Source organism: Hemitrygon akajei, chromosome 12, assembly GCF_048418815.1.
Source record: "Hemitrygon akajei chromosome 12, sHemAka1.3, whole genome shotgun sequence".
NCBI classification, from domain to species: domain Eukaryota; kingdom Metazoa; phylum Chordata; class Chondrichthyes; order Myliobatiformes; family Dasyatidae; genus Hemitrygon; species Hemitrygon akajei.
In genome coordinates this window covers 115,883,791-115,908,334 of record NC_133135.1, presented here as the reverse complement: position 1 = coordinate 115,908,334, position 24,544 = coordinate 115,883,791, and the positions used below count along the sequence as shown (strand labels likewise).

The following is a 24,544-nucleotide window of genomic DNA, read 5'->3' as shown; positions in this document are numbered from 1 at the left end:
GTCAGGGTCTTCAAAAAAAAGGGGGAGAAAATAGAGATATTAAAGATGGAAATAGAGTTGTTTCTGAGGATGCAAGCAAAGGAGTCACCATTCAGCACCATCATCACTTCGCTCTGCCCCTCGTCACTTGCTCCTTTGCTCCAAAGAGAAAAGCCCTAGCCCACTCAACTTACCTTCCTAAGACATGCTGTCTAATCCAGGCAACATCCCAGTAAATCTCTGCTCCTTCTCTAAAGCTTTTACATTCCTTTTATAATGAGGCCCCGAGAACTGAACACAATATTCCAACTGTGGTCTAACCAAAGTTTTATAGAGTTGCAACATTACCTCAAAGCTCGTGAACTCATTCTTTCCTGACTAATGAAAGCCAGCACACCGCAAGCCTACTTAACCACCCTATCAAATAGTGTGGCCACTTTGATGGATCAATGGGCGTGACTCCCAAAATCCTTCTGTCCCCCCACACTGTGAAGACTCCTGCCATTAACCCTGCATTCAGCCTTCAAGTTTGACCACAAAGAGTAAATTAATTAGAACATAGAAAACTGCAGCGCAGGAACAGGCCATTCAGCCCACAATATTGTGCTGAACGAGCTAAAAAGCAAATCAAAAAACACCCAAACACTAATCCCTCCTCCCTACACCATGTCCATATCCCTCCATCTTCCTCACATCCATGTGCCTATCCAAACGTCTCTTAAGAGCCTCTAATGTATTTGCCTCTACCACCATACCAGGCAGCGCATTCCAGGCATCCACCACTCTCTGAGTAAAAAAAAACTTGCCCCTCACATCCCCCTTGAACCTACCCCTCTCACCTTCAATCATACCCTCTAGGGGTTTTCATTTCAATCCTGGGAAACAGAACCTCTCTGTCCACTCGATCTGCCTCTCATAATCTTGTAAACCTCAATCAGATCTCTCCTCAGCCTCCGACACTCCGGAGAAAACAACTCAAGTTAATCCAGCCATTCATAATAGCACATTCCCTCCAAACCAGGCAGCATCCTGGTAAACCTCTTCTTAACCCTCCCCAAAGCCTCAGAACTGCATACAATATCCAGATTATCCTTGACACGCTCCTCAATATTTATCCTTCAGACAGATAACAACAAATTTCGCAACACATGCCAGTGATATTAAACCTGATTCAGATTCTGATTCTTCGGCCATCAACATGCATAAAAGGGTGGGACGGTAGCGCAGTGATTAGCACTGCACTTTACAGTGCAGGTGTTGCGTCCCACCGCTGCCTGTAAGCAGTTTCTACTTTCTCCCCATGACCACGTGCGTTTCCTCCAGGTGCTCTAGTTTCCTCCCACGGTCCAAAGGTTAGTAGGCTAATTGTTCATTGTAAATTGTCCCATGATTAGGCTAGGATTAAATTGGGATTACTGGGCACTGTGGTTCAAAGAGCCGGAAGGGCCTATTCTGCACTGTGTCTCAATATATAAATACTAAACATTAGCTTTATTTATTCATTTCTAATACTGGCATTATAAATTTGTAGAAAGGTCAACAACCATTTTTCGAAGTTCTTCTGATATTTCAGTGGGAAATACTCTTTTATTGTACTGAGATCTTTGTAGAGGTAATCTCAGTCAAAATGGTCAATAGGGGACTGGTGTGTGCTTTCAGTTCCTGGACTATCAGGAAAACTTTTATTCACCTGCCAGATTGGACTCCTTTCCCTCCCCCCCCCCCCCCCCAACTTCTTATTCTGGCTTCTTCCCCATTCCTTTTCAGTGTGTCAAAGGGTCTTGGCACGAAATGCTAACTCTTTATTCCCTTCCACAGATACTGCCTGACCCGCTGAGTTCCTCCAACATTTTGTGTGTGTTGCTCAAGGTTTCCGGAAGCTCTTACATAGAAAACCTACAGCACAATACAGGTCCTTCGGCCCACAATGCTGTGCTAAACATGTACTTACTTTAGAAATTACCTAGGGTTAACCTTGGCTCTCTATTTTTCTAAGCTTCGTGTACCTATCCAGGAGTCTCTTAAAAGACCATATCGTATCCACCTCCACCACCGTCGCTGGCAGCCCATTCCACGCACTCACCACTCTCTGTGTAAAAAAACAACTTACCCCTGACATCTCCCCTGTACCTACTTACAAGCACCTTAAAACGGTGCCCTCTCTTGTGTTTAAGTTTTTAGTCTTGTTAGCATTCTTCAGCTTGAGTTAATCTCCAGAAGAATGAACATGCAACCCATCTCTACTGGTTAAACAGGCTGCCGATGCTCATGTCCTTGCTTCTACAACAGGGGTCACCAACCTTTTTTGCACCACAGACTGGTTTAATATTGACAATATTCTTACAGACCAACTGACCGGTGGGTGGGCGGGGTTGGTGTTAATCACGTCCGGAATATAGGTGATAAGTCAACTATAAGTCACTTATAAGTGGCTAATACACTCAATTTCATTTCTCAAAGGGTTTATCTAACGAATTTAATATTAAACACAGTGCATATTTTCCTTGTATGAACATATAAAATCATTGCAACACACCAGTGAGAGGACAAGGTAAGGGTCAGAAGTCCCCGTACCGGGGCCGCAGCAGTCGCAGTCCAGAGAGAGCGGCCAACCGAGTGAGGAGTGCGACAGGGCACGCGCCCACCCCCCCCCCCCCCACCCCGTAGGATCTATCAGCCGACAAAAGTTTCTCTAGAGTGATGACTTTCAGTAGATCGCAGCGAAGTAGCTGCTCTGCTACTTACGAAACCCTGAGCTCAAATTAGGTCGTCTGCGAATATTTTAGCACCGGGTTCCCCACGAGCATTTGGTATGGTAAATAGCTTTAGAGGCGGCACCCATCTGTCCATGCTCTGGGCCAGTAGCATCATCACTTCCCGCTGGCCGCACGTGGCAGTCGGTTAACCGAGGCCAACCAGTGGTCCCTGGCGCGAGGGTATCACTGCGTTTAGGCGACTGATGACCTCGCGTGGGTAATGACTTTGCGTGCGTAATGACCTCACGTGTGTTCAAGTTCAACAGGGAATGAGGAAAGGTGCAGCTAACTCATATCGCCAAATCATATCATTTCCTCGCAGCCCATTAGCACATGCTTTGCGGCCCGGTGGTTGGGGACCACTGTTCTAAAAGACTGTTTGAATATACTGTACAAGATAAAAGGTGTAGGCCATTTAGTCTTTCAGGTCTGTTCCACCATTGAATATGTTAAAGACTGATTGGCCACTTTGTACCCTGTTCTTGGCTTCTCCCCATGTCACTCGAAAGCTTTGGCTTTTTAAAAAGTATACCTGCTTCCAGGCGAGAGTTGGGCCAATTCCCTGGCTCTTCCACAATGTTCACTCCTCTCTCTGCGGCGCTGAGGCTGTGAGACTGCTTTGGCTGCTATGCGCTTTGTATCTACAAGTTTTGAGGCGACTTACCCTATTATGTGATGAACTGAGCCCGAGGCTATGTATTTTGAATCCTTTGAATATATTTCATGCCTTTACTTCATGCCAAGGCAGGGAATTTCACTGCTTATCATCCTCTGGTAAAGAGTTTCATCAAATTTTGAACTTTGAGGATGAACTGGAGGAAAGAATCCATGAAAGGCTGGTTTATCAAATGTCAGCTGAAATTCCTGACACAGTCATCGAGATTAAAGATTAGCTCACATAGAACTCAAACCATACAGTGAAATACGCTCAAACACGAGGAAATCTGCAGATGCTGGAAATTCAAACAAAAACACACACAAAAATTGCTGGTGGAACACAGCAGGCCCGGCAGCATCTATAGGAAGAAGCACTGTCGACATTTCGGGCCGAGACCCTTCGTCAGGACTAACCGAAAGGAAAGGAAAGTGAAATACGTTGTTTTGCGTCAAAGACCAAACCGTCTGAGGATGTGCTGGGGGCAACCTGCAAGTGTCGTCGTTCTTCTGGCATCAGCGTAGCACGACCACAGCTTACGAACCCTGACCCGTACGTCCTTGAAATGTGGGAGGTGACGGAGCACCTGGAGGAATCCCGCACAGTCACGGCAGGAACTGAAACTTAATTCCTCCTGTTGTAAAGTATTATGCTAACTGCTACGTCACTGTGCCGCTCATATAGAACTGTATCAATGATTCAATGGTTCCATTAATATTGGAGAATGTATACAATCTGAAATCCTTGCTCTTCATAGACATCCACGAAACAAAGAGAGGAAAAAAATGAGTAACAGAAAAACATTAGAACCCCAAAGTCCCTCCCCTCCCACGCACAAGCAGCAGCAAAGCATCAACTCTCCCCCCTCTTGCTCCAGTAATAGCATCAAGCTCCCCCACCACCCACCAAGCAAGCAATAGCAAAGCCCAGAGACCGTGATCTAGAGTCCATCAAAAACTACTGTCCATCCCAACACCTCAGACAGGCCCTCTCTCACTAGTGAGGGAGAAAAAGATATCTCTCCTGCCACAGTGGGGGTGGGGGGGGGAGGCCAACATCTTGTTGTTTCGATGTTACAATCTGCTGCTTCACTTGTTTGAGCCCCACACATCGATGACCAACAGACTCACGAGAGAGAGAGAGAGATGGATCGCTCCTTCGCTTCAGTGCAGGGGCCTTCTTTCAACAGCACCACACATCACCTGCTATCTCAATGTTTCAATCTCCTGTGACGCTTCAGTCAGCAACATCAGCGAGGAATCAGCTTGTAAATGGGGCTGCACCCCAAAGGCGCACGTCTTCCCAAAACACCAGGCCGCTTGGCGAGTTCCGAGAGTGAGAACTCACTGCCTGTGAAGAGCATAGTTTGAATGCAACTGTATTCCATGGACTCCAACAGGACCCCAGTCACATTGAAAAGGAAAAAAAAAGATATGAGATTTTAAACTGTTTCGTGCACGAACTGGAAGAAGTCGCCCAGGTCCGCAAAAACTTCTGGCGCCATCTTTACTTCCTTCAACTCCACTTACCACAGAATGTGGCCTCTTGACTCATTAGATCAATTCCAACCTTTTTGACTAACAACCCAGTTTATCCAACTCTACTACTCACTTCCTCCTCCCCTGCAGTATTTTCTCTAATCAGGACAGATGCCTGAAGCATCTATCCTGTGGTACTTTAGCCTAAATCCTCCCTAGACCTGAATACTTCTAAATCTGAGGATGCTCTCCATGTCACATCTGCAGTTCTTTTTCCTGTTCCTTCTCTCTCCATGTTGGACCACCTCTCAAATCATTGTTATAGAGAACAGGGCAACTGTTATTGGGAAAGGGTGGTGGGGTAGAGATACATCTCTACCAAAAAAGGTATAAGGCTCTCTTTCCCTGTGCTAATCTGCAGGTCACCCTTGGGCAAGGTCTAATACCTGCTTAGTGCCCTCCTCCCCCGATCAAGGTCACATGAAGCCATGTGAGCAAATGGTAGATGGTCGTATGGGCAGCTGGTGCATTTCACAAGTCTGAAGAGTATTGATAATGGCTGGGGTCGCCTGTCTTGTAAAGATAGAGGGCAATGGCAAACAACTTGTGTAGAAAAATTTGTCGAGACCAATTATGGTCATGGAAAGACTGTGATTGACAATATCACGCAACACAGCACATAACAAGCAAACCATTATTGGGAAAAGGGGTAGGAGGTTAAACCTTTTGTGGGGCAAATTTACTACTATCTAACTGAAGGTGTGTCTTATTGCTCTGTCGTAGATATTGAGGATGTCACACACAAAACCGGGAATTTCAAGCAGTTCTCCATTTTCTGCAATATGTTGGAGTCAGCCATCACAAAGGTAGACAAAACATCCATTGCTTCTCTGTCCTAAACTGGTGCCTATTTCCAGAATTTTCTGTTTTTATTTCACTTTTTTCCCAGTGTTTTTGTTTTCAAATCACAAAGGTTAAATGAGCAAACCTGTACTGTTAACCTTTTTAAGGGAAAGAAATCAATAAGACATAGGAGCAGAATGAACCCATTTGGCCATTGGGTCTGCTCCGCTATTCTGACGTGGCTAATTTATTAACCCTCTCATCTCCATTCTCCTGCCATCTCCCCAAAACCTTTGACGTCCTGACTAATCAAGAACCTATCAATCTCCACTTTAAATATACCTAATGACATCTGTGGCAATTAATTCTAGATTTATCACCTCTGGCTAAAGAAATTCCTCCTCATCTCTCTTCTAAAGGGATGTCCTTCTATTCTGAGGCAGTTCCCTCTGGTTCTATTGATATTCTTGATGTTTAAGATAACTGGCGACTCTGCACGTGCTCTCCCGAGCAAACTGCCCTCTATACTACCCTATAGCCGAGAAACCCTTCTAAACCTCCAATTTGCTGCATCTAGCAAGATCAACAACACACTGGCGAAGTTACTGACCCAGCTGGAGATCATCGACGCGCCAGAATTGCTTCAACTCCAGACCGTATCTGGACCCGATCGTCGAGGCCTGGTCCGAGGGGTCCACCGTGTTCCCGGAGACCTGCAGCCTGCTACCGTGCCGGATCGCCTGGAGACATGGCCCATTCCGACCAGCACCTCTCCGAAGCAAACGAGCACACAGAAGTGATGTCGGAAACCTCAAGATACCCCAGACGCTTCCCTGGAGCGAGCACCGTACAGCCTCGTTGGTGGCTATCCACAGCTGCCTGAAGTGAGGCCTCCGCCGCTGACCTCGGAAATCGAGCCCGGGGCTCGGCTGGAGAGAAGGCCTCCGCAACCGTGACACAGTTCAGGGACTTGTTTCAGCCAGCAGCGCAGCCCTTCGGGATTAAGTGTCGGCTTTGGGGCCCGACCCTGACAGTTGGAAGTGGCAGCGGAGCCTCCCCTGTCACTCGGCCCGACCTGGAGCACCCGATGACGCGACCCGCCGATCGATCCCCGCGGGATGCGTCCAACCTCAAAGAGCTGCCAACAACACTCTGCATCGATGGAAATCTGGAAAGATGCACAAATTACCGAGGAAGCGTGGGAAAAGAGCTGGGCTGCTGGTCAGATTGAAGCAGAGGGGCTTTAGGATCCCTCTGCCCACCATCCTACTAGCTAATATGCAAGCCATAGAGAACAAGGTAGATGATCTTAAAGAGAGACTCGCCTACTGCAGGGAGATGCAGAACTGCTGTGTATTCTGTTTCACAGAGACCTGGCTCTCCCCTGCCACCCCCGACTGTGCCATCTGACCAGAGGGATTTTCGATCCATCGGATGGACCGCACAGCATCTTCGGGCAAGACGAAGGGAGGTGGAGTCTGCCTACTGTCAACACTACGTGGTGCTCGGACACAGTGGCTCTGACAAGGTCCTGTAGTCCGGACCTGGAACATCTGTCGGTGAAGTGTCGTCCTTATTATCTGCCACGGGAATTCACCTCGGTCATACTGACAGCGGTCTACATTCCCCCCCAGGCGGACATGGAGTGTGCTGTGAATACACTGTATGCCAACATCAGTGAACTTGAGACCAGGTATCTGGAGGATTTGCTCATTACGGCCGGGGACTTTAACCAGGTCAACCTCAGAAAAGCGCTGCCAAAGTTATACCAACATGTCTCCTGCTCCACTAGAGGCCCAAATATACTTGACCACTGCTACACAGCAGTCAAGGATGCCTACCGTTCTGTCCAATGACCTCACTTTGGAAAATCGGACCATCAGGCCGTACTGCTCCCGGCTTACAAACAGAAACTGAAGCGGGAGGTCATGGTGTCAAAAGTGGTGTCGCGTTGGACAGAGGAAACGGATGAGGTCCTCCGTGACTGCTTTGAATCGGTGGACTGGTTAGTATTCAAGGACTCAGCAGCTAACCTCCGAGTATGCTTCAGCTGTCGCGGACTTTATCTGGAAATGCACAGAGGAATGTGTGTCTTGCAAGATGATCCGAGTATTCCCTAACCGGAAACCTTGGATGAATTATGAAGTCCAGTCCCTTTTGAAGGCTAGAGCTGCGGCTTTTAGGTCCGGAGATACCAGTCACTACATGGAATCCAGGCGTGAACTCCGGAAAGCCATTAAGGGTGCCAAGAGGCAATATCGAGCCAAGTTGGAAGCCCAGGCTAACCAGAGGGATGCCAGTAGGCTATGGCAGGGTCTAAATGAGATCACTGGGCGCAAAGGCTGGGAGAATCAATAACTGTAGCGCTTCTCTTCCTGACGAACTTAACGTATTCTACGCAAGATTTGAACAGAAGAGGAGCGTCCCGCCCCCTCTGGATGAACTGGATCTGGTGGCATCGAGATTCATCGTCACCAAGGAAGATGTTAGAAGAGCCTTCCTGAAGATAAATCCAAGGAAGGCGACGGGCCCAGATGGCGTCCCAGGATGGGTTCTCCGGGCCTGTGCAAGCGAGCTAGCTGGAGTGTTTGCTGACATCTTCAACTGCTCCCTGCTTCAGTCCAAGATCCTTTCATGTTTTAAGAAGGCAACGATAATCCCGGTGCTGAAGAAAAGCAAGGTGGCATGCCTGAATGACTACCGACCTGTGGCTCTAACATCAATTGCTATGAAGTGCTTCGAGCCATTGGTTATGGCACACATCAACCATAACCTACCAGTCAACCTCGATGCTTTGCAATTCGCCTACCGGAGCAACAGGTCAACGGCAGGTGCCATCTCTCTGGCACTACATTCCTTTTTAAAACACCTGGAGAATAAAGACGCATATGTAAGGCACCTTTTCATCGACTACAGCTCTGCCTTTAATATCATCATTCCAAATAAACTGATTCCAAAGCTCCGGAACCTGGGTCTTGGCACTCAGATCTGCAGCTGGATCTTCAATGAATACCATTAATACTATACAGGTGTCTTCCCCCCCCCCCCCCCCACTTTACAAAGGTAGAGCGTTCTATGAAACCTTTCTTAAGCCGAAATGGTGTAAAGCGAAAAACCATTAATTTATATAGGAAAAATTTTTGTAAAAGTGAAAATCCTCTTTGTAATGAGAAAACAGGTTACTAATGTAGGTCTTTTGTAAAAGACCTACATAAAGCGAACATTCGTAAAGCGGGGGACACCTGTATTCTGCCATCATATTTGACCTACCAAAATGAATCACCTCACACTTATCTGGGTTGAACTCCCATCTGCCACTTCTCAGCTCAGTTTTGCATCATATCAATGTCCCGCTGTAACCTCTGACAGCCCTCCACACTATCACAAACAGAAGAGGTCTCAGAACAGATCCGTGACAGGTCATCGACCTCCATAGAAACATCGAAAATAGGTGCAGGAGTAGGCCATTCGGCCCTTCGAGCCTGCACCACCATTCAGTATGATCATGGCTGATCATCCAACTCAGAAACCTTTATAAATCAGAGCATTGAGTACAGAAGTTGGGATGTAATGTTAAAATTGTACAAGGCATTGGTAAGGCCAAATTTGGAATATTGTGTACAGTTCTGGTCACCGAATTATAGGAAAGATATCAATAAATTAGAGAGAGTGCAGAGACGATTTACTAGGATGTTACCTGGGTTTCAGCACTTAAGTTACAGAGAAAGGTTGAACAAGTTAGGTCTCTATTCATTGGAGCGTAGAAGGTTGAGGGGGGATTTGATCGAGGTATTTAAAATGTTGAGAGGGATAGATAGAGTTGACGTGAATAGGCTGTTTCCATTGAGAGTAGGGGAGATTCAAACGAGAGGACATGATTTGAGAGTTAGGGGGCAAAAGTTTAAGGGAAACACGAGGGGGTATTTCTTTACTCAGAGAGTGATAGCTGTGTGGAATGAGCTTCCTGTAGAAGTAGTAGAGGCCAGTTCAGTTGTGTCATTTAAGGTAAAATTGGATAGGTATATGGATAGGAAAGGAGTGGAGGGTTATGGGCTGAGTGCGGGTAGGTGGGACTAGGTGAGATTAAGAGTTCGGCACGGACTAGGAGGGCCGGAATGGCCTGTTTCCGTGCTGTGATTGTTATATATGGTTATATATATAGAACCCTATACCTGCTTTCTCTCCATACCCCCTGATCCCTTTAGCCACGAAGGCCATATCTAACTCCCTCTTAAATATAGCCAATGAACTGGCCTCAACTGTTTCCTGTGGCAGAGAATTCCACAGATTCACCACTCTCTGTGTGAAGAAGTTTTTCCTCATCTCGGTCCTAAAAGGCTTCCCCTTTATCCTTAAACTGTGACCCCTCGTTCTGGACTTCCCCAACTTCGGAAACAATCTTCCTGCATCTAGCCTGTCCAATCCCTTTAGAATTTTATACGTTTCAATAAGATCCCCCCTCAATCTTCTAAATTCTAGTGAGTATAAGCCTAGTCGATCCAGTCTTTCTTCATATGAAAGTCCTGCCATCCCAGGAGTCAATCTGGTGAACCTTTTTTGTGCTCCCTCTATGGCAAGAATGTCTTTCCTCAGATTAGGGGACCAAAACTGCACACAATACTCTAGGTGCGGTCTCACCAAGGCCTTGTACAACTGCAGTAGAGCCTCCCTGCTCCTGTACTCAAATCCTTTTGCTATGAATGCCAACATACCATTTGCCTTTTTCACCGCCTGCTGTACCTGCATGCCCACCTTCAATGACTGGTGTACAATGATACCCAGGTCTCGTTGCACCTCCCCTTTTCCTAATCGGCCACCATTCAGATAATAATCTGTTTTCCTGTTCTTGCAACCAAAGTGGATAACCTCACATTTATCCACATTAAATTGCATCTGCCATGAATTTGCCCACTCACCTAACCTATCCAAGTCACCCTGCATCCCCTTATCATCCTCCTCACAGCTAACACCGCTGCCCAGCTTCATGTCATCCGCAAACTTGGAGATGCTGCCTTTAATTCCCTCGTCTAAATCATTAATATATATTGTAAACAACTGGGGTCCCAGCACTGAGCCTTGCGGTACCCCACTAGTCACTGCCTGTCATTCTGAAAAGGTCCCGTTTACTCCCACTCTTTGCTTCCTGTCTGCCAACCAATTCTCTATCCACATCAATACCATACCCCCAATACTGTGTGCTTTAAGTTTGCACACTAATCTCCTGTGTGGGACCTTGTCAAAAGCCTTTTGAAAATCTAAATATACCACATCCAGTGGCACTCCCCTATCCATTCTACTAGTTACATCTTCAAAAAATTCTATAAGATTCGTCAGACATGATTTTCCTTTCGCAAATCCATGCTGACTTTGTCCAATGATTTCACCTCTTTCCAAATGTGCTGTTATCACATCTTTGATAACCGACTCTAGCATTTTCCCCACCACCGATGTCAGACTGACCAGTCTATAATTCCCCGGTTTCTCTCTCCCTCTTTTTTTAAAAAGTGGGGTTTCATTAGCCACCCTCCAATCCTCAGGAACTAATCCAGAATCTAAGGAGTTTTGAAAAATTATCACTAATGCATCCACTATTTCTTGGGCAACTTCCTTAAGCACTCTGGGATGCAGACCATCTGGCCCTGGGGATTTATCTGCCTTTAATCCCTTCAATTTACCTAACACCACTTCCCTACTAACATGCATTTCCCTCAGTTCCTCCATCTCACTAGACCCTCGGTCCCCTACTATTTCCGGAAGATTATTTATGTCCTCCTTAGTGAAGACAGAACCAAAGTAGTTATTCAATTGGTCTGCCATGTCTTTGTTCCCTATGATCAATTCACCTGTTTCTGACTGTAAGGGACCTTCATTTGTCTTGACCAATCTTTTTCTTTTCACATATCTATAAAAGCTTTTACAGTCAGTTTTTATGTTCCCTGCCAGCTTTCTCTCATAATCTTTTTTCCCTTTCCTAATTAAGCCCTTTGTCCTCCTCTGCTGGTCTCTGAATTTCTCCCAGTCCTCAGGTGTGCCGCTTTTTTTTGCTAATTTATATGTTTCTGCAGCCGCTCAGAGACATCCTTGACCCTTGCACCAGGGAGGAACATACCATCCTGGAGTCTCGTTTGCGGCCGCAGAAACACCTATCTATTCCCCTTACAATCGAATCCCCTATCACTATAGCTCTCCCACTCCTTTTCCTTCCCTCCTGTGCCGCAGAGCCACCCATAGTGCAATGAACTCGGCTGCTGCTGCTTTCCCCTAATGAGACATCTCCCCCAACAGTATCCAAAACAGTATATCTGTTTAGGAGGGAGATGACCTCAGGGGATTCCTGCACTACCTGCCTACTGCTACGCTGTCTAGTGGCCACCCCTTCCCTTTCTGCCTGTGTAGCCTTTACCTGTGGTGTGGCCAACTCACTAAGCGTGCTATTCACGACTTTCTCAGCATCGTGGATGCTCCGGTATGAATCCAATCGCAGCTCCAGACGCTCAATGCGGTCTGCCAGAAGCTGCAGCTGGACACACTTCCTGCACGCATAGTCGTCAGGGACACTGGAAGTATCCCTGATTTCCCACATGCTGCAGGATGAACAAACCACGGGGCCGATCTCACTAAGCGTGCTATTCACGACTTTCTCAGCATGCTGAATATGACCCGTCTACAACCACTCTTTGTCTTCTGTGGGCAAGCCAGTTCTGGATCTACAAAGCAAGGTCCCTTTTGATCCCATGCCTCCTTACTTTCTCAATAAGCCTTGCATGTGGTACCTTATCAAAAGCCTTGTTGAAAATCCATATACACTACATCTACTGCTCTACCTTCATCAATGTGTTTAATCAAAAAATTCAATCAGGCTAGTAAGGCACGACCTGCCTTTGACAAAGCCATGCTGACTATTCCTAATCATATTATGCCTCTCCAAATGTATATAAATCCTGCCTCTCAGGATCTTCTCCATCAACTTACCAACCACTGAAGTAAGACTCAATGGTCTATAATTTCCTGGGCTATCCCTATTCCCTTTCTTAAATAAGGGAACAACATCCGCAACCATCCAATCCTCCGGAACCTCTCCCATCCTCATTGATGATGCAAAGATCATCACCAGAGGCTCAGCAATCACCTCCCTCACTTCCCACAGTAGCCTGGGGTACATCCCGTCCGGTCCTGGTGACTTATCCAACTTGATGCCTGAAATGTCGACTAATTACACAGGCAACCAAGTTTTTTGAAACTGTTGCTTCCTCAGCATTTTTATTTTTGTTTATGATAAACCTCATGAAGCTAAACACAAATATAATTTCAGACTATGTGTATCATGTAGGAATTTGTAGTAATAATATAATGCATTTAATTACATAACGGTGCTAACACTTTGCAATAGTTCAACTAAGATAAAAATGTTTTATTGATGATTTTCATGCGTGCTCAGTGTTCTCGCTTAAGTGTCCAACAATAATCAGCCAGCATTGATGCACTTCAATTTCCCTGATACCATTTCTCCATGGCCGCAATGTTCTGGTGAAACCTCTCACTGTGCTCGTCACTGACAGCACCAAGGTTTGCAGGGAACAAGTCCAAATGGGAATGCAGAAAATGAATCTGTAGTGACATGTTATACTTAATGGTTTTGTATGCTTGAAACATGTTGTCAATCAGCTGCACGTAGTCTGGTGCTCTGTAGTTGCCAAGAAAACTTTCAGCAACATCCCTGAATGCTTTCCATGCGGTTTTCTTCTTTGCTGTCCCACTAGAAGTTTTTTGAATTGCCTGTCACTGATAACCTGGTTTTTTTTTTACAATATTTTTATTCAGAAGAAAAAACAATATTTACAGAGTGCACCACATAGATACATCTCAACATAATTTGTGTACATTCATATATTGTAATAAAATTGATCAAAATGTTATAGCATAAGACATAAAGGTATACCACTCTGTAATCAAAAATTTAAAGATAGGTCATACATCATAAAATAAATTTTTTATATAAAAAAAAGTCAACCCCCTACCAACTACCAAAGAAAAAAGCTGATGGATGATGATGGATAATTAGGAAAAAAAAACATATTCACTTAAGAAGAGAAGATAAAAATATACCTAAAAGTCTGTGCACTGTTAAGCTTTATAAATTGGAAAAGTAATTTAGGAAAGGTCCCCAGATATCATAAAAAGATTGTTTCGAATTTAAGACTGAGCAGCGGATCTTTTCTAAATTTAAATAAGACATAAAATTATGTAGCCATTGAAGATGTGTAGGAGGGGTAGACTCCTTTCATTTAAGCAAGATTGCTCTCCTTGCTAAAAGAGAGGTAAAAACTAAAACCTGTAGGTTAGGAGTATTTAAAGTTATATCTTCATTTGCAATAATACCAAACAAGGCAGTAAGGGGATTTGGGTCAAATTGGACCCTAAAAAGTTGTGAGAAGGTATGGAATACTTCCCACCAAAACTTTTCAATTTTAGGGCGAAACCAAAACATGAATTAAAGAGGCATCAGCAGAGTTGCATTTATTACAAAGTGGAGAAACATTCGGATAAAAACTGGACAGTTTCTGTTTAGAAATGTAAGTTCTATGAACCACTTTAAATTGTAGAAGAGAATGACGAGCACAGAAAGATGATTTATTAACCCGTTTAAGAATTTTATTCCATATATCATCAGAAATCTGACAATTTAGGTCATCCTCCCAAGCTTTTTTTATTTTATCTGAAAAGTCTTGTCTAGAATCAATCAACAAGTTATAGATACCGGTAATAGAACCATTAACAAAAGGTTTTAAATTTAAAAGATCGTCCAGTAAATTTTTATCAGGACCTATAGGAAAAGTAGTTAATTGGAAATGTAAGAAATCTCTAATTTGAAGGTATCTGTAAAAATGTGTTTTTGGGAGTGCAAATTTAGTTGACAATTGGTCAAATGAAGCAAGAGATCCTGAGATAAACAGGTCTCAAAAATACTTAATACCTAGTTCATCCCAATCCTTAAAGACTTTGTCAGTAATGGAAGGGATAAAAAAATAATTAAGGAGAATGGGAGATGATAATGAAAAATTCGCTAAACCAAAAAATTTCCTAAATTGAGACCAAATCCTTAAAGTTTGCTTAACAATTATGTTATCTGTTATTTTATTTGCTGAAAAAGAAGAGTTCGGTTCTTTCTTTAATTTCCCAGTTTAGTTTTTTTTTCAGGATATAAGCTGAACTTACATAAAAGTGAGCTATTTCCTTTAAATGACCTAATGTCATCAAATGCCAAATTTCCATTCCAAGTTGTTACAAGTCAATTTATATATTTAGGTGTAACAGTTACTAAAATCTTCAAGAATTTATTTAAAAGAAAACTTAAACCCCTTATTGAATTATGTGAAAAAGACGCTTTCTAAATGGTCTCCTCTTTCTTTATCCCTAATTGGCCGAATTAATTCGATTAAAATGAAGATTCTTCCTAAATTTTTATGTCTTTTTCCAGGCCTTCCCTATTTTTATTCCCAAGACCTACTTTGATTCTTTAGATTCAATTTTAACATCTTATATTTGGAATAATAAACAAGCTCATTTAAGTAAAGTTTACTTACAAAGAAATAAAGAGATGGGTGGATTGGCCCTACCCAATTTTAGGTTTTACTATTGGGCTGCCAATATAAGGAATATTACTTTCTGGTCCTATTATATTTATCGTAAAGATTGCCCATCATGGGTCTTCTTAGAATTTAATTCTGTAAAAAATTCCTCTATTGTCTCTCTTCTTGGATTATACTGGTAACCTGTTTGATTTTTTTTAACCAACAAAATGCCTTCCTTAATCTTGGCATCAGTTGTTCTGACTTGAATTATGAAATAATTGAAATAACAAATAAAGGAAATTTCAGAAGAATGGTGCATGATAGGGATTTTTTTTTCATGATCAGAAGTCCAAATTCTATAAAATACACTCAGAAGTATTCAGGAAGCAAGATCTTTATTGCCCAGTGTTATTCCTCTCCACAGATGCTGTCTGAGCTGATGAGTTCCTCCAGCACTGTGTGTGCGTGCATTGCTCAAGATTTCCAGCATCTGCAGAATCTCTTGTGTTTACAAGTAGGATTAGGCTGTTCAGACATTGAGCATGCTCCATTTGCATTCCTCAAGTTCATTTTCCTGCCCTTCACCCAAAATCATCAATTCTCTGATCTGAAAAAATCCATCTCAAAAAGAAAATTATGTATCTTGGTCTTAAGTGAAACGGAGACATCTCTTTCTCCCTTATTAGGGAGGTATGTTGAATACCGGGTGAACAATGTAGTCTTTGCAGTAATGCAAGTCTGTGTCTTTACTGTGGCTTTGCTCACGCTTGAGTGCTTGGTGGCGGGTGCCGGTGAGGGGAGGGGGGATTGTTGCTTGCTGCCGCTTATGTGCATGAGGGAGGGGAGCTGGGGGGGGATCTTTGGGGTTCTAACATTTAACTGTTCATTCTTTGGGGCACTCCTCTGTTTTCATGGATGGTTGCTTGGTTGCAAAAAAAAAGCATTTCAAGATGTATATTGTATATATTTCCCTGACATTAAATGTACCTTTGAAACCTTTGAAGTAGATGCAAAGGCTCTGCCAAAAAATCCTCTGTTCCATAGACTCTCAACCATCTGAGAAAGAACCTACTTCCTCATCTCAGTCACCATTTCTTTAGTTCTGGATTCTCCCATTTGAGGAAACACCCTCTCAGTAATAACACTGCCTTAGTCCCCTAAAAATCATGTTTCAATAAGAGTGCCTCATTCTTCTAAACTCCAGCTTAGAAGCTGTTAAACTTTCCTTCCCAGATGGACCCTCCATAGATTCATTGAATCTGAATTGTACAGCTCAGAAGTTGGCCCACCTCATCTGTACTGACTGTAATGGCTATTGAAACCAATGCCGTTTGCTTGCGATAGTCCCTCATCCTTCTGTGCTGTTCCTATCTAAGTACCTGTCCAAATACCTTTTAAATGCAGCATTGGCCTCTACCACTTCCTCTGACAGTTCTTTCCAGATAACCACCACGATATGAAATGCTATCATAGGAAAATCATCATCAGCAACCCACTGCCCAATTCTTGCTCTCTTCTGCCATTAGGAGAAGGTGCAGGAGCCTTGGGATTCAAACCACCAGGTTCAGGAACAGTTACTACCTCTCAACCATCAGGCTCTTGAATAGAAGGGGATAACTGCATTCACCCTATCATTGAAGTGACAACCAATTATCTCAGTTTCAAGGACTCTCTAACTCATGTTCTTGTTATTTATTGTTATCTATTTATATTTGCATCTACACAGTTTGTTGACTTTTGCACTCTGGTTGATCTTTCATTGATCCTGTTATAGTTACTATTCTAAAAATTTACTGAGTATGCCTGCAGGAAAATGAATCTATGGGTTGTATATAGTGACATGTATTACTTTGATAATAAAATTGACTTTGAACTCTGAGCTTTATGTATGGGGAAAACCTATGACCTCGAAATTCATTTGCATTTCCCTATTCTCACCTTAAATCTGTGCCCTCTAGTTCTAGACTCCCATGTCACTGGAAAAAGTTCAAAGGAATATTTTGTTCTGTAGTTTCTTCCCAAGTGAACTTCATATTCTATTTCCCCTTTCCATTTTCTAACTTTTTACCCACTCATCTAACTTATCAGTACAGTCTATGAACTATATTCTTCTCTCAACTTCCCATTTATTTTTGTAGTATTTGCAAACTTGGTTTCTGTACATAACATGCCGAAACAGTTATGGTTTCATAAGTGATTCTGTGTGGTGCCCCTTAGGTCACAGGTTGGCAAGCTGAAAAAGGCCCCCTTATCGCTGCTCACTACTTCCCACTGATGGTCAGAATGTTTCCTCCAATAATTTGGGCTTTTATTTCGTGACTTACGAAGGACACTTACTGAATGCTTTCTGGAAGTTCAAAAACAATACATTTGCTGGTTTTCTTCTCTATTTTGGTCAAAACTTCTGAAAGAAAATAACTCAAAAACTTAAAAATATATTTGTTAGATACAAACACAAGAATGCTGATGCTGAAAATGCAAAGTGACACACACAAAATTCTGTCTGGCCTGCTGAGTTGCTCCAGCATTCAGTGTGTGTGTTGTTAGACACAATTTCCTCTTAATGAAGCTGACTGCTTTCCATTTATTTGTTGAGATATAGTGTGGAGTAGGCCCTTCTGGCCATACTGCCCAGCAACCCCCAATTTAACTCTAACCTAATCACCGGACAATTTACATTGACCAATTAACCTACTAACCGGTATGTCTTTGGATTGTGGGAGGAAATCGGAGCACCCAGAGGAAACCCACTTGGTTACAGGGAGAATGTACAAATTCCTTACAGGCAATGGTGGGAATAGAACCGGGGTTACTGGCATTGTAAAGTGTCGTACTAACCGCTGTGCTGCCATGCCACGATTAACTTTTAACAAAAGTTTTCCTATAGTTGGGTTTCCTCAGCTCTCCATGCTCAATCCTGATACAGGGTTTCAAACCAAAACATCAACAGTTCCTTCCCCCATCCTGCACAGACGCTGCTCGACCTGCTGTGTTCTTCCAGCAGGTTGTTTGTAGCTGCTATTACTTCCTTAACAATTGGTTCTAATATTCCTCATGGCACAATAGCGAGGTGGTTAGCGCAGCTGCTTTACTCTGCAAGGAGTTTGTGTGTTCTCCCTGTGGCCGCAAGGGTTTCCCCAGGGGCTCCGGTTCCCTCCCACTTTCCAAAGACGTACAGTTAAGATTAGTGAGTTGCAGAAAGCATGTTAGCACCGGATGCATGCCCACACTTGTGGCTCCTCATGGCTAATCTGTTTCCACTCAACCCCATTCTCCTGCCTTCTCCCTATATTCTTCCATGCCCTGACTAATCAAGGACCTATCAACCTCTGCCTTAAGTCCACCCAAATTAACCTTTAGGGAATCCAAATCCCTTTTTGCACCTCTGATTTTTGAATTTTGTCCATCTGCATACCGTCTGCCTTCTCTTTACCCATTCTCCTAATCTGTCTAAGTCCTTCTGTAGTCTCTCTGCTTCCTCAACACTATCTGCCCCTCCACCTATTTTTGTGTTGTTTTCAAACTTGGCCACAAAGCCATCAATTGTGTCATCCAAATCATTGACAAATAACATAAGAAGAATGGGTCCCAACACAGACCCCTGTGGAACACCACTGGTCACCGGCAGCCAACCGGAAAAAGTTCCCTTTATTCCCAGTCTTTGCCTCCTGCCAATCAGCCACTGCCCTATCCATGCTAGAATCTTTCCTATAATACTGTGGGCTCTTGTTTAACAGCCTCGTGTGACAGCTTGTCAAAGGCTTTTTTAAAGTCCAAGTAAACAACATCCATTGACTTTTTGTCTATCTTGCTTGTTATTTCTTCAAAGAATTCCAACATATTTGTCAGACAATAATTTCCCTTATGCTGACTACAGCCTATTTTATGATGTGCCACTGAGTACCTTGTTATGTTTGTTCTTATTAAAGATAAACAGCATGGTTAAAAATGTAGCACATTTATTAGAAGTCATGGCTTTGAACATCTTTGTGACTTTGGAGATTTCCATTCCTTTTTAAAATGGGAAACAGCATTGTAACAATACTGCACAGAGAAAGGCCCTTTACCAACCAATGACACAGATCCTACATTCTCCCGATGTTCTGTCAGCTCCCACTGCAATCTACCACATACCCATACACTAGGGGTATGGCTGTGTGTGTTTCCTCCCACTGCCCAAAGACATGCGGGTTGTTGGGTTAACTGCCCAGGGGAAGTCTAAGTTAGGCAGTTAACCCATCGACCCGCATATCTTTGGACAGTGGGAGGAAACACGCACAACCATATGGAGAACGTGCAGACTCCACAGAGAAAGCAGCAGAGGTCAGGATCAAACCCAGGCCTCTGGTGCTGCATCGGTGAGTAATTTGTCAAATCTGAACTCTGGTGCCTGCTGCAGGTTGGGATGGTATTCGCACTGATTTTGGGCTTTATCTTCCTTCAGAGCAGTGAATCGGTGACCCTCGATCTGTTGACTTACTCTGACCTAGAGCTGCTAAGAAACCGCAAAACAGGAGTTGGAATGAGGCAAGTGCCACCACCAAAATCGGGGACGCTCAGCTGTAAACGCTACCTTATCCTCATCTACTCCGTGGAGTTTGACAGGTAGGTTAGAAGAACCTCAGAAGAACTTTACATTCAAGTTGCATGCCGCCTTCAGTTGACTGAAACCAACTGATTAAAATATGTTCACAGGTTATGGGGAGACCTGTGAAAATCTCCAAAATCACTCCAGACTAACCTTCCCCCTCACCTGATCTCATGTATCACCTTCCAGCTATCCTCCTTCCCCCCCTCACCATCTTATTCTGCTTCTTCTCTCTTTCCTGCCCTGATAAAGGGCCTTGGCCGAGATGTTGACTGTTTATTCTCCTCCATAGATGCTGCCTAATTTGAGTTCCTGCAGCACTTTGTGTGTTGCAGGCATATTATGTGTCTTCATCATCTTCTTTGGCCCTTGGCATCCAGTGGAGCATAGGCCATTGATGACCTCCGGTCTCCATCGTCTTCTGAACTCGATGGGATGGTTGGAGTTCATCAATGTTTCTGTAATCCATTGTATCCACTGTACAGGGGATTGGCCTATACAGCTTCACCTGAGCCCCCTTGGCTGGCCTGCCCGTTTCCACCTCTCCCAATGGGGATGTAGGGCTGAACTTGAAGGCAATTATTATGTGTGCACAAGTTAACAGACTTGAAAAATGCAACATGACCTGGATTTTGTATGTGTTGCGTAAGATTAAAGATTAACTTTATTTGTCACATACACATCAAAACATACAGTAAAATGTGTCGTTTTGCGTCAATGACCAACACAGTCCGAGGATGTGTAGGGGGCAGTCCGCAGGTATCACCATGCTTCTGGCACCAACGTAGCACGCTCACAACTCATGATCCTAATCCTAACAGTACATGTTTAGAATGTGGGAGGAAACTGGAGCACCCGGAGGAAACCTATGTGGTGATGGGGGGAAGTAGAAACTCCTTATAGACAGTGGCAACTATCGAGCCCTCATCAGTAATTGGCGATGCTAACCACTATGTTGCCATATCAATATATCCTTAATTACGTCAAGTCACAGTTAAATTATTTGTCAAAAGCAGTTGTAAAAGTATCTGATACTTCATAACAGGGGTTCCTAACAATACCATTAAGCATTGAACTGTTACTCTGCCTAGTCTCATCGACCCAGCATCTGGACCATAGCCCTCCACCCCCTCTCATCAATGTACTTATACAAACTTCTCTTGAATGTTGCAGTTAAACTGCATCCACCTCTTCTGCTGGCAGCTCGTTCCATACTCTCACTACCCTCTGTGAGTGAACATGTTCCACCTTAGATTCACCTTAAATATTTTACCTTTCACCTTCAACTTGTTCACAGTACATTCATTATCAAAGTATGTATGCCATGAGATTCTTTTTCTGACCTCTAGTTCAGGAGCAGCTCTGAATTAATTTGATTAGATCCAGCACTATATTGGGAATTAGTTATCAGGATGCCAGCCTTAGTGTCCTACAGGTCTTCTTCAAAGACTTTTTAATGTGCAGCAGTTGGTTAGCAGCTCGTCACTGATTCAAGCTTTCTTCTGGAACTTCTGGTTACTGCCCTAAACACCAGCAGCGTAATGTAAAAATGGTAGATAGTGAAATTAACTGGACTTGTCAGTGATGCCAAAGGGAATGAAAGCTTTATGACCTCTAAAGGACCATTCAGAGCACTTTTGTAATAGGTACACAAGTTACATCTATTTCATCAGAAAGATGTCCATTTCTTGCTTTAATGTTTTCAAGTTCAGGGCCTGACAGAGGTAGAGGATGTGTTATATTTTCTCACAATCAAGTAGGAAGCTGTTACACCCTCAGAGTCTAAGCTGGCTTTTAGAGTATTCACATCCGTCCCCATTCTGCTCCCTGTAACCATCAGAGATCATGATTGAACTTGGATCATTGGAACATGACTTGTGTGTGGTAATTTAGATACAACTATGCAACAGTCAGAATGAAAAGTTCTTGAATTGGTCATCTTAACAGCACCTCAAAATATATAACTGGAACCTCTTTTCATTCTTTTGGGAAAGAAATAACTACCTCAGAATTTTCTCAAAATAAAGGTTGATTGTCATTTTTTTTAATGTCTGCAGGATACACTACCCACTGCCACTACCATATACTGGGAAGCCTGATCCAGTAGCTCTCCAGAAAGTAATCCGGGGTTTGAAGGAGGAGCTGGCCGTGATGAGATCAAAGCAGGGCATGGATTACCGTGACTCAGAGCTCAGGCGTTTGAGAGCAGAGTAAGTCTCAGCAAATTCCCACTCTCTTCAATGTAGACGCAAGGCTATCTATTGATGGAATGGGACAGTTAATGCTGATGATGGTCTTGACAGGAATATCATAAGACCATTAAATATAGGTACAGGATTAGGCCAATGAGTCTGCTCTGCCATCTCATCATGGCTGATCCATTTCACTCTCAGCCCCAGTCTCCTTCTGTTTTGTTTATTATGGTAGTTAGTCATGTGGGTGTGGGTTTGGTAGAAGTGTTACATTCACTTACATATTTGTGCTTTGTTCTCAGCAGTTTTAGTTTAATACTGGGCACTGATGAATGTCGTATCTTTTGTTGACTGCTTAATTTCTGCTTAACTTCGTTTACCGTAATTACATTTGAAATCGCTTAACTCTAGTTAACTTTGATTAAGTCCGTCTAAGAATGTTTCATATTGCTAGTCTTAGTTTCATAAATTTCATTGCTTCACGATTGTTTTGCTAGTTGATAATAAAGGATCGAATATATTTCTTCAACTTTTGGAACATTATTGTTGGATTGATTGAAGGGTGCGTTATACAAGGATAACAATTGGTGGGGATCACCATTGGTCTGTTACATTGATGTAATGTTGAGACTTTATAAAGCACTGGTGAGGCCTCACGGAGTATTAAGAGCAGTTTTGGGCCCCTTATCTAAGAAAGTATGTGCTGACATTAGAGAGGGTTCAAAGGAGATTCACAAAAATGATTCTAGGATTGAAGGTGGAAGAGTCTAAGAGCAGAGGACACAGCCTCAGAATAGAGGGATGTCCATTTTGAACAGAGATGAGGAGGAATTTCTTTAGGCAGAGGGATGAATCTGTGGAATTCGTTGCTACAGGTGGCTGTGGAGGCCAATTCTTTACGTATATTCAAGGTAGACATTGATAGGTTCTTAGAAGTAGGTACAGAGGAGATATCAGGGGTAAGTTTTTTTTAATGCAAAGAGTGGTGAGTGTGTGGAATGGGCTGCCAGCAGCAGTGGTGAAGCCGGAAACGATATGGTCTTTTAAGAGACTCCTGGATGGAATCATGGAGCCCAGAAAAATAGAGGGCTATGGGTAAGCTTAGGTAGTTCTAAGGTAAGGACATATTCGGCACAGCTTTATAGGCTGAAGGGCCTGTATTGTGCTGTAGGGTTTCTATGTAGTTTGTAGACTCAGAATCAGGTTTAATATTACTGGCATATGCTGTGAAATGTGTTAACTTTGTGGCAGTAATACAATGCAATACATGATAAATATTTTAAAAAATTGAATCACTAAGTATTTATGTGTATGTGTGTAAGATAATGCAAAAACAGAAATAGAAATTTAAAAAATTGTGTGTAGTGTTCATGGGTTCAATGTCCATTTAGAAATCAGATGTCAGAATGGCAGAGAATTAGATCAGAGTTGAGGTGAGTGAAGTCATCCACACTCATTCAGGATCCTGATGGTTGTAGCTAGTAATTGTTCCTGAACCTGGTGGTGCAGGGTGAAGCCTAACTTCGGCAGTGATGGAATCTGTGTTTATCTTCTGATCATTAGGGTTTTTCCGGGAGTCAGGAATGATGAGCAGTCTTAATTCTAATAGTTTATTTTAAAGTACAAACATACAAATACTAAGCAAACTAAGTAAAGAGCTGAGAAAGGAAGCTAGGAGGTGAATGAACAACAAAGAATGCAAGGGAATAAAGATGAAGATGGCACCTCTTAAAAATTCATCACCTTTTATAATGTAGATAACCGAAATTCCTTAGTTAAGAATAAACTAATCAGTGGTTGCAGAATTACATCACGTGGGCTATGTGCTAATACCAATGAAAGAGGAGAAAGGTGACAAGCCATTAATTTAACAGCTATACTGCTTTCTGCCAGTGGTGGGGATGAGCAGCCACGTACTATGAAAGATGTATGAGTTTGTTAGAAAGTATAAATTCTTAATCTACAACTTCAGTCTAACATTTATTCATCTTATAAAAAGTATTTAAAAGAACAGTGGTTTCAAACAGCTGGCTGATAGGCCCAGTGAAAGACCTGCATATGTTACTGAGCAGGGTTAGAGGGTAATTGATGAATGATGAGCTTCTACTATTTCCTTGAGGTGTACACCCAAATAAACATGAACGTATAATCGTCTGTTTTTAAGTGGTCATGGGCCAAGAATTCTCACACAGTTTGGTGGGTGTTGCACCTTTCCAAAGAAGCTTTGAGAACATCCTTGAACCGTTTTTACTTCTCTTCAACTGGTAATCTCTTGCTATGAAGCAGTGCTGTTTAGGAGTCTGGTGCTAGGCATGTCAACAGTGTGACCTTCCCAGTAAAAGGACTGATGGCTGGGGATGTCAGCCTATGAGCCACTGACCTTGACTCCCTTTTTCTACCATATTGTGGGATTTTCTACAGCACTCTCTGATCAAACTTTTAAATCATAGCGCCATACAGTACAAATGAAGGCCCATCGAT

At 43.2% G+C, this 24,544-nt stretch overlaps 1 protein-coding gene across 2 annotated transcripts in view; it reads left to right on the top strand.

The window, feature by feature from the left end:
• Positions 1 to 24,544, top strand: part of ccdc61 (coiled-coil domain containing 61) — an 85,453-nt gene that overhangs the window by 4,670 nt on the left and 56,239 nt on the right. The window contains exons 3-5 of one of the 2 annotated variants that reach the window (XM_073063899.1): positions 5,652 to 5,734; positions 19,728 to 19,888; positions 21,929 to 22,081. In XM_073063899.1, the coding sequence (XP_072920000.1) occupies positions 5,652 to 5,734; positions 19,728 to 19,888; positions 21,929 to 22,081 (397 nt within the window). The remainder of the gene's footprint in view (positions 1 to 5,651; positions 5,735 to 19,727; positions 19,889 to 21,928; positions 22,082 to 24,544) is intronic. The other variant, XM_073063900.1, reaches the window with a different exon arrangement.